At 38.6% G+C, this 14,967-nt stretch overlaps 1 protein-coding gene across 1 annotated transcript in view; it reads left to right on the forward strand.

The window, feature by feature from the left end:
* The window catches only part of CHMP5 (charged multivesicular body protein 5), a 73,651-nt gene that overhangs the window by 1,714 nt on the left and 56,970 nt on the right, over positions 1 to 14,967 (forward strand). Inside the window, exons 2-3 of the mRNA XM_039332180.1 lie at positions 5,594 to 5,698; positions 13,253 to 13,299. Of these exons, the coding sequence (XP_039188114.1) occupies positions 5,594 to 5,698; positions 13,253 to 13,299 (152 nt within the window). The remainder of the gene's footprint in view (positions 1 to 5,593; positions 5,699 to 13,252; positions 13,300 to 14,967) is intronic.

A 14,967-nucleotide genomic window follows, 5' to 3' on the forward strand; every position in this document is an offset into this window, starting at 1 on the left:
AGCTTTTTTCTAATTAATCATCTAGATCACCTTGTCATAGATCCTTTTTAAAGTTCTCATTTAAATTTACTTTCCCCAAAATATTCAAAAGAAAGCATTTTACTTGTTAAAATTTTCTTAGAGTTAATTACACTTATATATTGAAATCTTTTTCTTCAAATGAGCCATCCCAACACTTAAATTTTTCATATCTTGAAATAGAAAGAAGAAAAGACAAGAATATCTAAAAAAGCTTATCCCTCTTAAACTAAAATACCTTATTAATCAATGTTTCATTTTTAAAAACATATTCAAATCTTCAAAATCCATTATATTTGAATATTTAATACATTTCCCTGATATAAATCTTCCCACACATTTTTATATTTCTCATATCATAGGCAAAAAAATACTGCATTGCTTAAGGAGCCTATCCCTCCTAAGCTTCTTTAACCATATTCAAACAAGTGTTTGTTTAATCTTTAAATATTCCATCAAATGAATCCCATCATCTAATTTAATAATAAAGTTGGAAGGGACCTTGGAGGTCATCGAGTCCAACCCCCTGCTCAGGCAGGAAACCCTACACCATTTCGGACAAATGGCTGTCCAGTCTCTTCTTAAAAACTTCCAGTGTTGGAGCATTTACTGCTTCTGGAGGCAAGCTGTTCCACTGATTAATTGTTCTCACTGTCAGGAAGTTTCTCCTTAGTTCTAGGTTGCTTCTCTCCTTGATTAGTTTCCACCCGTTGCTTCTTGTCCTGCCTTCAGGTGCTTTGGAAAATAGCTTAATTCCCTCTTCTTTATGGCAGCCCCTGAGATATTGGAATACTGCTATCATGTCCCCCCTTGTCCTTCTCTTCGTTAAACTAGACATACCCAATTCTAGCAACCGTTCCTTATATGTTTTAGCCTCCAGTCCCCTAATCATCTTTGTTGGTCTTCTCTGTACTCTTTCTAGAGTCTCAACATCTTTTTTACATCGTGGTGACCAAAACTGGATGCAGTATTCCAAGTGTGGCCTTACCAAGGCATTGTAAAGTGGTATTAATACTTCACGTGATCTTGATTCTATCCCTCTGTTAATGCAGCCCAGCACTGTGTTGGCCTTTTTGGTAGCTGCAGCACACTGCTGGCTCATATTTAAGTGATTATCCACTAGGACTCCGAGATCCTTCTCACAGTTACTACTATTGAGCAAGGTACTCCCTATACTATACCTGTACATTTGGTTTTTCTTGCCTAAATGTAGAACCTTACTTTTTTACCATTGAATTTCATTTTGTTAGATAGCGCCCAGTGTTCAAGTCTGTCCAGGTCCTACTGTATCTTAAGTCTGTCTTCTGGAGTGTTGGCTATTCCTGCCAGCTTGGTGTCATCTGCAAATTTGATGAGTTCCCCATCTATCCCCTCATCCAAATCGTTGATGAAGATGAACAGAGCCCTGGGGCACCCCACTACACACTTCCCTCCATGTAGATGCAGTTCCATTGAGGACCACACGCTGAGTACGGCCGGTCAGCCAGCTATGGATCCATCTGGTGGTGATGCTGTCTAACCCACATTTTTCTATCTTATTGAGTAGTAGGTTGTAATCTACTTTATCAAATGCCTTACTGAAGTCCAAGTAAATTATATCCACAGCATTCCTCTGATCCACTAATTTTGTCACTTGGTCAAAAAATGCAGTAAGGTTTGTCTGGCATGGTCTGTTTTTGACAAACCCATGTTGGCTTTTAGTAGTGATTTTGTTTGCCTCTAGGTGTTCACTGATTCGTTTTTTGATTATCTTTTCCAGAATCTTCCCAGATATTGAGGTCAGGTTGATAAGTCTGTAATTTCCTGGAACCATTTTTTCCCTTTTTTGAAGATTTCTTAATTCTGGTTTTAGCCCTTTTTTTGGCCAAACACTTTTTCTAGTCAGTATGTTCTGTTAAATCCCAAGATCTTCCCATGGTTTTATAGATGTTATCAGTACAAAAGCTAAGTCAGTTAAAGTATTTTTGTGAAGATATTCCTCAGATACCTTTTTCTTTCTTTCTCTCTTAGTTTCTCCCATCACCTTTTTTCTCTCGAATTCTTGACATATAGGTTGTCTTTTCCTTGTCCAGGATTTCCTGGAAGCTTTTGTCCATCTGACTCCTTCCATTATTAAATTCCATCTCAAAGTTTCTTTCCACTAGTTTATATTCAGTTGTCTGCTTTACATGATCCCTCTCTCTTTTTGTTTTCTGGTCCTTTATTTGTTGTGACATTAAATTGAGAATGCATTCATTTAAATTTTGAAATTCATTCTTAATTTCCTCATGGTTCAAAATTAATTCATTTGTATTTGTTGTAACATAACATAAATTTCTTCCTGGAAAGTATTTATTTTTTCTTGATATATTTTTTCTGCACGCCTCTGATGCTCCATAATGACCAAAAATCCTTTCTCTGCCAACTGCTTTAAAGTTATAGTTTAAAAAATATTTATAGTCCAGGAAGGTCAATTTTTTTCTAAATTTTACAAAGCTAGTCCACAATCTTTTCTTTTATTACAGCTGTTCTTTGTTTAATTAAAGCTTTGAATAACAAGTTTTTTTTTCTGAGCTGTATATTTAGGGTAGTATTTCCATCCACCAGTAGATGTCAGCACCAGTCCATCTTTCAATTTTCAAAATAAATAAACAATTTACAGGTAGTCGTTGAGTTATGAGTGTAATGGAGGCTGCCCATTTCACTCATAATTCGAAAACTCGTAGAGTGAATCTTGTTCAAGGAATGAGATCACTCCCTTGCTTGTTAAAACGCATGCGGCTCATTAAGCAAACATGAGATATCTCAGGGTGGGGAAGGTCATGGAGGGCTTCGTGCTGGAACAGGCCTCCAAGGCCTCCCCAACCCACTAAGATATCACATGCTTCCCCCTCCCTTCCTGCTGCACTGGACTCACATGAAAAATATCCATCTCCTCTTTGCTGCGGTTCCTGCTGCCATCTGGATTTGAGGCGACCCCCCCTCCACGGTCTGATCTGGGCTCCAGAGGCCTTTTCCAGGCTGCTGGATTTGAGGCAAAGGAATGCTTCTGCGCACCCTGCATGGCCCGATCCAGGCTCCAGAGGCTTTTCCAGGCCACTGCTGCCTTGATTTGAGGCCGGGGAATGCTTCCGCAGTCCCCCCGTGGCCTGATCAGGGCTGGAAAAGACCTCCAGAGCCCGGATTGGGCCGCATGGGTTGCGCAGAAGCGTTTCCCTGCCTCAAATCCAGGTATCAGCAGCCTAAAAAAGGCCTCTGGAACTGGACCATGCAGGTTGTTCAGAAGTGTTCCCCGGCCTCAAATCTGGTTAGCAGTGGCCTGGAAAAGGCCTCCAGAACCCGGATCGGGCTGCGCGGGGTGCACAGAAGCATTCCCTGACCTCAAATCTGGCGGCGTCAGCTTGAAAAAGGCCTCCGGAGGCATGTGGAAGCATCTCCCAGCTTCAGTTCCATTCTCTGTTGAGAGAGCAAGGCCTAAAGTACTGTGAGATCATGCGAGATCAGTAGCGTGAGATCTCACCACACTGATCTTGCATGATCTTGCATTACTTTAGGCCTCCATACTCTGCGAATGCATTGAAGGCTGGAGCAGCCAAGAAAGTGAAGGATCTTAATCTTCGCAGAGTGAATATTGAAGGCTTTATGCCTAGGGAGACCCAGGGCAAGGGTGGGAAGGGAGGGAATAACCAGGGTGAATGTTGCAGAGCCACTGCGATCGCTCATAAAGGCGAACAACTGCTGTGTTGCAATATTCGTAACTTCGGGACTTGCTCATAAGCACTAGGAAGCGCTCATCATGTAACTTTGAATGAGCGTTAAGTGAATGCTCGTAACTTGGGGATTACCTGTATCTCCCATCAATAATCTTTTGCCAGGAAACTCTTAATAAATTTCATCAATTTCACTTTTTCCAAGTTTAAATCTTATATTAATTTTATTTCTGTGTATTTTTATCCCCCATAAATTTAATTCCCTGTTTCTGTTTAGAGGAGAATGAAGCAAAGACTCCCCCTCACTTTCAGAGGATTTTTACTTCTGGGGTTTTTTCTTTTTTTTTTTTCAGGAAATCAGTCAGGTAGAAGAGAGAGAATCAGTATTCTTACCCAGTTCAATCACGGTGTTTACGATTGCTTAATTTAGTGCTTTTTGGCTTCAGCTGCATATAGCTTGGGTTAGATTCACGAATGATGCTAGCCTGTCTTCTGTTGGTTTCTGTAGAGCATTCCCCGGACGTCTGGATCAACCACTGTCTTCCGAGGCTCAGCGGGACTTCCCTCCTTCTTTGCCACCTCTCCAGGGTGACTTTTGGCCCATTTAGGGTCCCAAACGCAGCTGTAGAGTATAGAGCCCTGCAGTCCCTCGGCTGTTGCGCTAACTGCACAAAACCAGAAGCCATACTGTAGAAGCGGGCTTTTCAACCTTTTCACAGATTGTACCACTTTTAGGACATGACAATATTTGACTATCACCAGTGCTTAGCAAGGTGTCAAAAACTTGATGATTAAAAAAGGGGGGTTGGGATTTTGGGTTTTACTGATTAGATTCATTTGTTGTTATAGAAATGACTAATTTATAATATGGAAAAGTAAAAAGCTGAGGTTCAGTGTTAATGCTTCCTTCTACTTCAACAGAGGAAGTATATTCTTTTTCCCTTCTCCCCCTCACTTTTCCCTCTTTTTCCTCCCCACTGTGTCCTACTATTTGCTTTTGTATTTTTGTATTTTATTCTATAATCTAATAAAATATTACAAACTGTAGAAAAAAGTGCCAGTTTTAATTTCTTTGGTGGCTGTTCCTTTACTGAATCACTTTCCCTTTGCACTGACAAATGTATGATGAATTTATCCATGTTTATTAATATTCACCACTACCAGTTAGTTCAGGGGTCTTCAAACATGGCACTTTTAAAACTTGTGGACTTCAACTCCCAGAATTCCTTAGCCCTCATGGCTGGTTGAGGAATTCTGGGAGTTGAAGTCCACAGGTCTTAAAGTTGCTAAGTTTGTAGACTCCTGAGCTAGCTGATTTGTCCTTCTGAGCTCTTCCAATGTAGTAAGAATGCACCACCCAATCCCTTAAAGACACAGGAATCAAGTGCAAAGCAAGAAAATAAAGAAACACAAACTCCGTTGTTTTTTTTTCCTCTCTTTAAGCTGCCTCAGGCTTGTTATGTGTCACAATGTTGCAATTCTAGACTGAAAGGTTCCTGCAGTTGTGAAAAGCTTTAGCTTTAAATTAAGCTCTTTACCTTCAAAAGAAAACTTTCTGAAAGCCACAGACAGACTCAGTTAAAGGGGGTAAAACTAATTTCATTTATTTAAAGAGATTAAACCTTTCCTGTTGTCTTTTTTCCCCTTCTCCCACCCAAACCACGTTCTTTTATAGCCTCTCCTCTCTTTCCCCTCCTTTTTTCTTCAGTTCACCTCCAGCTGCTACATTTGGCTAGCAGTCACATACCACCTGCCATGTGGCAAAGTACCAAAAGGGGTAGGCATATCACCCGTTGAAAAGCCCTGCTGTAGAACATTTTTACTTTTTATTTTGACTGATATCTTTTGCTGCCAGTTAATAGTTTCTTTATTATTATTTACTAAAGGTAGATAGCAGAGCAGAATCGATTGATAAGAAAATTTCTAGACTTGATGCAGAGCTGGTGAAATATAAAGATCAAATGAAGAAAATGAGAGAGGGGCCTGCAAAGGTAAGATGTAAATAGTTTTATGGTGAAGTGATTCATGGTCACATGATAACTATGTCTCCTGGTTTTTAGGAGGATTTTTCAATGTACCAGAAATTAGAAGAAAATAAATGAATAATAGTATATAATGGTAGAAATAGGGTCTGCAGGGCTTGAAATCAATGACTAAAAGGAGTTTCTGAGTGACGGCACTTGTCTGTGACTTTTAAGAACAGCTACATACCTTTTAATGCCAACAGAAGCCAACAGTATTGATGTTGAAATCCTGCTTATGTTAAAGAATTTTGAGTCTAGGATGGGTATCACCTTGCACTTTGAACTGTGTGTCTTATGTTCAGGTAATAATAAAGCCATAGTAAAGTCTTAATGAGGCTTTAGTGCACAGAGGCATACTGTATGTGAATTTTAGCTCAAGAGGTATATAACTTAACTGAATAAGGTACAATTGACTTGTGGTTCATATATAATGTGAACTTTACAACAAGATGAATCATCTAACTTTGATTAATACATTTATATTGATTTTACATTTTTATAATGATTATTTATACATGCAATGGGTTGGTGATTTTTTTTAATTATTATTGTAAGTCATCCAGAGTCTCTTTTTGTAAGATGGGTGGCTGTATAAATTTGACTACTAAATAAATAAACCTTTTCAACTGACAGTGGGTGAGTCCACAGAATATGATAGGCCAAAGTCATTTTGACTATATTGTGGATTAATATGTGTGAATCCATGTTCACTATGTTATAAAATTTACTCCATAGCTTTGCTTCTAAATTAAGTTAGCTAGCTTCAAGTCATAAACTGCAATAAGCAAAGTGCATATTGGTTTAATGTATTGAATGTAGATAATGCTTCTTATTGCATCTAGCAATAAAGTGTAATAGAGACTAGTCTCCTCATGGTGCACCCTGGGCAACATGATTTTGTCATGGCTAAATAGTCTACACGTTCTGGCTGCTAGACCTCACAAGGATATCCCAACAAGAAGCAGCAGCATAAATACTGAAAATAAAAATAACATCTCTTTTCATAATCAAGTGATAAAAGACATAGGAGATGTCCTGAAAATTGTATAACTTTATGTGGAAGTTATTTGTTTATTCATTCATTATGAATTTATTTTTTCATTAGTATTGCCCATAAACCAAATTAAATCCTTCGTGCCAAAATAATGTGCCCCAATGAAGAAAGATCTTCAGTGATATATAGAGTGAAATGTAAGGATTGTCACTGCAATTACATTGGGGAGACAACCAAACGGCTTGGAACTAGAATCCATGAACACAAACTGGCCATTAAATGACATGAGCAACGCTCGCAGGTGTGGGTCCATATGGCCAACAGCAATCACACGTTTGACCTTGCCGGGGCAGAGGCCATCGCACAAGATGTCTCCAAAGGTGGCCGATTACTGAAGGAGGCTTGGCTGTCGGATGAACATTCAATTAATCGCCACATAGATTTGCCTGCTTATCAGGCACTAAGGAAGTGGGAACAACAACGCAACAACCCACAACGAGTACAATGGGTACAGCCTATGCAAGACCAGAACCACTGTCTCATACTTCAGCAAAGAAATATGACTGGCAAAAGGGGAGAAATTCCCAGCACGATTCATACAGGAGTCAATGATGGGAAGCGGAGTGCCACACTCACGACAAGGGATGGCCACAAGACAGGATGCACTGGGGGATTATCCTATAGCAAAGTGTACCCAGATACCCCCAAAGCAGGCAAAGAGAGCGGCAATAAGAGAGGCGGTGATCCCTGAACAAATATACAAATATACAAATATACAGACAGATGCAAGACTATTAGAAGTAATACGGTCAGCTGGGGCGGGCAGACCAGTGATGCATTTTATGAGCAGAGCACATAAACTGCTAGTCTTATGAGCAGGCTTTCAAACCTTCGGCATTCCACACTGATGACGTTGGCAGTCAGCTGACGAAAGCTAAGTTGTTAGTTTATTAAACAGTTGTTTTTATTTATCCCGGTGTTCTACTACTTCTCTCAACATTTATTCATTCGTAAGCCTAAGTAAATAGTCAGCTTTAGCCGTGCTTATACCTTCTGCATAAAGTTATACAATTTTCAGGACATCTGAAATTCAGTGGATGTTGTCGTACTATAAGAAATTGATTGCATTGATGAAATCCAACTTAAAAACAGATGGAAACTTCTAGAATATTCTCTAGCTGCAGCTATTTATCCTGCAATATAAGGACTGCAACTTACGTAAAAAACAATATAGATCAAGTACAAGATATGAAAAGTTATACTGAAGTAAATATATTTGTCACACAAACAAAAATTTCCAACATTAAAATCGTCAACATGTATAAATCACCCGCAAAACCATGGGATGATAGGACGTTGTCTAATATGCAGCATTCTACAGTAATTATAGGCAATTTTAATAGCTAAAATACATTATGTGGACACACAGACATTAATGAAGAAGGTAAAATGGCAGGCACTAAAAATGTCTTCCTAGTCCATGATGCTAAAAATAAGGGTATGTTCCACTTGGTCAGATGGAGTAAGGACTATAATAACCCTGATTTACATTTTGTCTCCGTGATATGCACAACAGACCATTACATTGTAACAAAAGAGTAGTTCCAGAAATCTCTTGAAGTCAGCACAGACCTGTGCTATTAAATGTTGGAGTGCAGATCTCAAATGTAGGATAGAACTCTAAGCCTTGATGGAATTTTCAAAAAGCCAAATGAAAACATTTGTTGTTGAACTCAACCACAACATACAGTGGATCCCCCTAACGTAGAAAATTACAATCAATAGGTGGGATTGCTACTTTTTGTAGTTAAGAAGCATATCCCAAGGGGCTGTAATAATAATAATATCTTTATTGATTAGCCCGTGGGCCATATCAAGGTGCAGAGTTCCAAACACACAGTATACTAAAATGCAGTAAAAACAATTTAGAATGGAATTGGTTAAAATATAATTTAGAATAAAATAGAAAGAAAATACAACTTAAAATGAAATTGGGATAAAATACATTTTTAAAATGAAATTAGAATCAAATACGGCAATTTAAGATGTAGATAGATAAAATATGATAAAATTATATTTCACTATCACCCCTACAATCTACCCCAATCAGTCTCACATATGCTGATCTCCGCCAAACCATTTTGCTCAGGTACTATTAAATAAATGTATTAAATGTAATTTTCAAATTCTGGCCACACATAAGGTAAGTTATTTTGATATGGGAGTCCCAATGGGTCATTTGCTTAGTGTATAGGCCAAGGTGCCTGCCTCTCATCCTCTTATACAGGCAGCAGTGAAATAGGATGTGAGCCAGGTCCTCAACTTCTGCCACTCCGCAGATACAGAGACATCCATTATAGGGTATAGAGTGGAATCTCCCATATCTGACCATTGTATCAAGCTGTTCAAATCTCGCTCACGGGAATATTTCCCTAAGATATTTTGGCAGTTGTAACTTCAAATAGCTGTCTGCTTGAAAAGTGCATTTGTATTTGCTCAGCCATTTCAAGTTACTCACCTTACTAAGGATGGCTATGTCATTTTGTGCTTCAATATCCTTAATTCTTTGGGCAGCTCTTTTTTTAGATCGTTTCCCCATTACACAAGAGGCAGGAAGGCCACAGCTTCTTACAAAATTTGTCAATTTAGTGAACCAGGAAGTTTATGATTGTAATTTTATCTGCTCTAGTAGACATAACATGGGAGTCTATCACTCTCTATTTCATTAATTTTATGCCAGTAATTATATGTTCTGATTTTGGATAGAGAATGAATTGTATGAATTCCCAGTTCAGCTCTAACTGGTACAGCAGATGTTCTTGGATCTACGCCCAAAATATATCTCAGGTGCTGGGACTGTGTTTGTTCTAGTGTTGTAATTGAGTATATACCCCAAATTTCTGCTCCATACAAAAGCACAGGAGTAACCTTAGCTTTATATACTCTGATTAATGGAACAAGGGACCCTGGATAACTATGATTCTTTAATTTAAGCAGTAGATTAAAATGAGCCTTTGCTCTAAGTATGCTCTGTTGATGATGGCAAGCCCACGATCCAGTCTTGGAAAACGTTATGCCTAAGTATACAAAGGTGTTAACCTGTTCAATTGGTTCACCCTCTAATTGCCATCTATGTCTCTCATGATGTTTTCCAAACACTATGATTTTTTTATTTAGATTTACTGATGGTTAGGGAGTTGTCCTGGCAATAGGAGTTAAACATTCTTAATAGTCTGTGCAATCCTACTAATAGGATCATATCGTCGGCATAGAGCAAACTATTACAGTGTGTATTTAGCATCATCAGCATATGTACCGTGGGGTCTTTCATTAACCCTGGCAGGTCATTAATGTATAGATTAAATAATAATGGGGCCAGGATACACCCTTGTCTTACCCCTTTATTTGTGTGAATCCTGTTAGTCAGGGCCCCATAAACCCCATATCACATCTTCAAACAGGTACTTGTGTAAAGGGCTTTAATCAAAGCTAGTAATCTAGGTTCTATTTTAAGAGATGTCAATTTACTCCATAGTACTTCTCTGTTTACAGTATCAAATGCTGCTGTAAGATCTATAAAAGCAGCAAATGGGTCTCCTCCTATAGGCATATTTGGCAATTAGATGGTTCAGGACAAAGCAGTTATCAATGGTAGATTGGTTTTGTCTAAAACCCGTTTGTTCTTCTGCAAAGATATGATTTTCTTCTACCCACATTTCAATTCTATTCAAAAGGAACCTAGCATATATTTTTGCTACAATGTCAATAAGACTAATGGGCCTATATTTACTAGGATCCTTTTTATTCCCCTTTTTTATATATGGGGACAACTATTGCCATCTTCCACCCATCTGGTATATGGCAGGTGTTATTTATATTTGTAAAAAGACCTGCCAATACTGGACCCCACAAGTCAGAATTTCTTAAATAATTCTGCTGGCAAAAAATCTTCACCTCAGGCTTTATTATTCTTTAGGCTTTTAATGATGGATTGTATCTCTTTTACTGAGATTGTGGGATCGATATGTGGGATTGCTACTTTCAGTAGTTAAGAAGCATATCCCAAGGTGCTGTAGAAGCCTGAGCCAAGAATGCACAGAATTGTACAATCAATATGTGGAGAGTCTTGAACCTGAAGTTTCTGATGACCTTCAGTGCCTAGACTCTGCCAGAAGAGAAAAGTGGCACTCTCCTATGGAGCAAATGAGTTTTCAACATGCCAGCAAAAGGGCTTACAAAACTGGGAGATAGCTCCATGAAAGAAATCTGAAATGTTGGCAATATCAGCCCTAATGATCCTTACAAGGAAAACATCAGGAACAAATAAAGAGAGAACTAGTGAAATCAAAAGGGGGAAAAAAGCCAAAGTCAATGAACTAACATCTCAGAAGAATTTTCTACATTAGAAATCGCTAAAGTGCTATCGATAAAATCGGGAAAAACAGCTGACCTAGATGGAGTATCCGAGTTTCTGAAGCATTGTGGACTGTATACTATACTCTGACTTACACAATTTTATAATGATAAACAACAAACAGGGAGGCTTCCAACAATACTCAAAAGACCCCAAATTGTAGCCATCCTGAGACCTGGTAAAGAAGAGAAATCTATGAAAGCATTTCTTATAATTTACTGGAGAGACTCATTGTAAACAGAATTAAACCCCTGACCAAGGAACATATATACCTATAGAATAGGCTGGATTTAGCTAAAAAGAAACTGTGATCAGGTATCATCACTAATATCCCATATAGAAAATGGATTTCTGTGGAGAAAAAATATGTTGCTGTGTTCATCAACCTATCATCAGCTAGAATACAGTGTGAAGAGAAAGAATGATTCTAAAGTTCTTATACATTGTGCCTTGTAAGAAAACAGTTATTCTATTCAACAATATGCTTTCAAACAGATACATTGAAGTACATCTTCAATGTAGTCAGAAGTATAGGTTAAATGACGGCTTGCCACAAGGTTCTGTGCTGGATCCACTTCTTTTTAATATTTATACATCAGATCTACCAGGCACTGCTGCAAGAAAGTATATATGCATTGATGACATTGTGTAGATAAAAAATCTGAGGACTTTAGTACCTCTGAAAAAGCCCTCAAAAATTATCTAAAAGAAATTGATTTTTTTTTTTAAATCTGGAGGCTAAAATTAACAAAACCAAAGTCTCCAGTTTTCACTTGAACTACAGACAAGCTAACTATACACTCAAAGTGGATTTAGGAATCAGCTGCTAAAGTTTAATCTTAATGCAAATATTTAGGAGTGACCTTTGACCGGTCCTTAATCTATAAGGAACATTTAATAAAAATCATGGATAAAATAAAAACCAGGAACAATATTATACATAAACTTTCTGGCACTAGCTGGAGAGCAAATGTTACAGCTCTTAGAGCATCAGCTGTTGTTTTGGTATATTTGGCAGATGAGTACTACAGCCCTGTATGGTTAAATAGTGTTCATACAAAAGCAGTGGACACTCAGCTTAATCATATTATGACACTAATATCAGGAACTATTAAATAGATGCCTTCTGAATGGCTATCAGTACTATTTAACATATCACCCCCCACACTTTAGAAGACAATCAGCCTTAAAAAGGGAGTGGCAGAAGTGCAAGGCAAATCAATTATTACCTATATATGAAGACTGTCACATCCAAATACTCAGACTCAAATCTCAGAACTCACCATGGAAATTTGGATAGCAATTAATCAGAGAAGACTTTGATACTAAGACAGCATGACATCAGGAATGCACAACTTATAACCTAGATCTATTTAATTTAGTGCCTGATCCAGTACAATGTCTCTCTGGCTTTGATCTTCCAAGGAAAAATTGGACAATGCTCAACCAGATCTGAACCTACCATGCAAGTGCCAATATTGCAAATAAAATGGGGGTTGTTTAATAACACTAACTGACTGTGGGAACATCCTGCAAACTTTATATCATATTGCAGTGGAATGCCCTTCAGAAAGTTCCCTGTATCTCTGCAAAAACTACATTATCTCCAGGGTACTGCTGTCAATGGCTAAATAGATATCCGGTTATAGGCTTAGCCATTCTGCATAATTTAATTTTATTCATAATTTTATTCATCATTTGTATTGTGCTTTTTAAAAACAATTCACTGTACAGGTATTTTATATTTTGATACACATTTTATATGCTATTTTTGTGAATTTTATGTACTTAATGCTTTATTCTGTTACACCATATGAAATAATAAATAAATTCCATTTAGTGTCTTTATCAGGATAAAGAGATAATAGCAAATAAAATGATGTGATTTGAATTCTTTTAAGAAAAAATAAGCAATTTTGGAGTTTTTTTAAAAAATATCCTTAATTGGTTGATTATTGCTAATCTTATCAATGAGTGTCTTATTTATTGATCCTAGGCATTATAGTAAAAATCTTGTACTGTATATATATTTTAAAATCCATTATAATTAAATATTTCTATTCAACTATTAATCTTTATTGAATTTAATATCTGCTTTTTATATTTCCTTTAGAATATGGTAAAGCAGAAAGCCCTGAGAGTATTAAAACAGAAACGAATGTAAGTGTCTTACTCTCTAAACATTATGTTCAAACAGATCGTCAATCAGAATGGATAGCAACATGAGTCCTAAGTTGTGTTTATAAATAGCCTGCTATCCAGCCATTCTTTTGAACTGGACTTGGGAATAAGATGGGTCATCACTCATTTTGCATTGACTATTGTATCTTGGTTGCCTCTAACCTAGACATATCAAATATAAGGCCTGCAGGCTGGGACTGGCGTGGGGAGGGCCCAGATTTGGCTCCCCGGGGCTGCCCCAGCCCTGGCCCACCCCAATCTGGCTGAGCACGCTCCCGGTGCACACATAGGAAATGACAAGTGCTCGGGCTGCTGGTGCTCAGCAATAGCTGCAGCTCATTTGCCTCAGCCCACCGCACCCCTCCCAGCTAATTCCGTCATGCCCAGCCACGCTCTGCTTTGCCGGGCCTCTCCTCATCTAGCTCTGCTTTGCCACGCCTTTCCTTGCTTGGGCCATGGTGTTCTGTAAGCCTAGTACCCCAGGGCATGCCCGGCCTGTGGGATGAAAGGCACGGAGTTGGGACCACACGGTGGCACAAGCCGAGCATCAGCCAGCTCCCAGGCACCCTCTCCACCACATGGTAGGGCCAGAGAGGGAAATGCAGCACTCATGCAGAGCCGCAGCCTGAAACTGTGTGAGCCTCTGTAGCAGCTGGAGAGAAAGGGTGAGAAAGAGGAGAAAGCAGGAAGAGTTTTCTCTCTCTCTCTCTCTCTCTCTCTCTCTCTCTCTGTGTGTGTGTGTGTGAGAGAGAGAGGGGGGGGCGCCAGGAGGAGAAGAGGAGGAGGAGGAAGCCAAAGTGTTATAAAAAAGGGGAGCTTCCCCCTTTCTCCCCCCCTTCTCTTCTTTTTTTTTAACCTCCCACTCCATTCAGGTGCAGCTGGAGGAAAAGGGGGAGAAAGCAGGGAGAGTTTTTGTGTGTGAGTGTGTATGTGTGTGTGTGAGAGAGAAAGAGATTGAGCCAGCAGGGAAGTAAAAATGTGGGGAACAGGAAGCATTGCAGAGTAAGAAAATTTACAAAAAGGGGATCTTTCTCTGTCTCTCTCTCTCACACACGCACATTTGTTTCTTCTGCCTAATTTATTAAATCAATGTCTCATTCGAAATTACCGTATTTTCCGGTGTATAAGACGACTTTCTAAACCCTGAAAATCTTCTCAAAAGTTGGAGGTCGTCTTATACGCAGAAATATACGGGTAGCTGTTCTCTGAATTTAAAACCAATCTGCCCCCTAGTGGCCAGCCCTATTTTTTTTACAAAAATAAGTACTAACAGGACAAAGCTTTCTAGCAGCAAAGGAATGGAGCTTCTATTGTGCTCATCTATAAACAGAAATTCAATATTGTACTGTATTTTCTGGCGTATAAGACAACTTTCTAAACCCTGAAAATCTTCTCAAAAGTTGGCAGTCGTCTTATACGCCCAGTCGTCTTGTACGCCGGAATATACGGTACATGTTTCTGAGAAATCCAAGGTGGTTTACAAGAAAACTCTCAAAGACAGCTATTGTAAAGTAAAGCATAACCAGCACTGCTTAAAACAATATTAAAAGTGTGTATTTTAACAAAGAAAATATTAGTAGTAATTTACTTAGTGCAGTTTGGTGTTGTTCTACATATGCCTGGCTGAACAGTGTGTTTGGAATTGCC

The sequence above is a fragment of the Crotalus tigris genome, unplaced genomic scaffold (assembly GCF_016545835.1).
Source record: "Crotalus tigris isolate CLP2741 ecotype Arizona unplaced genomic scaffold, ASM1654583v1 scf7180000017623.1712378, whole genome shotgun sequence".
NCBI lineage: Eukaryota > Metazoa > Chordata > Lepidosauria > Squamata > Viperidae > Crotalus > Crotalus tigris.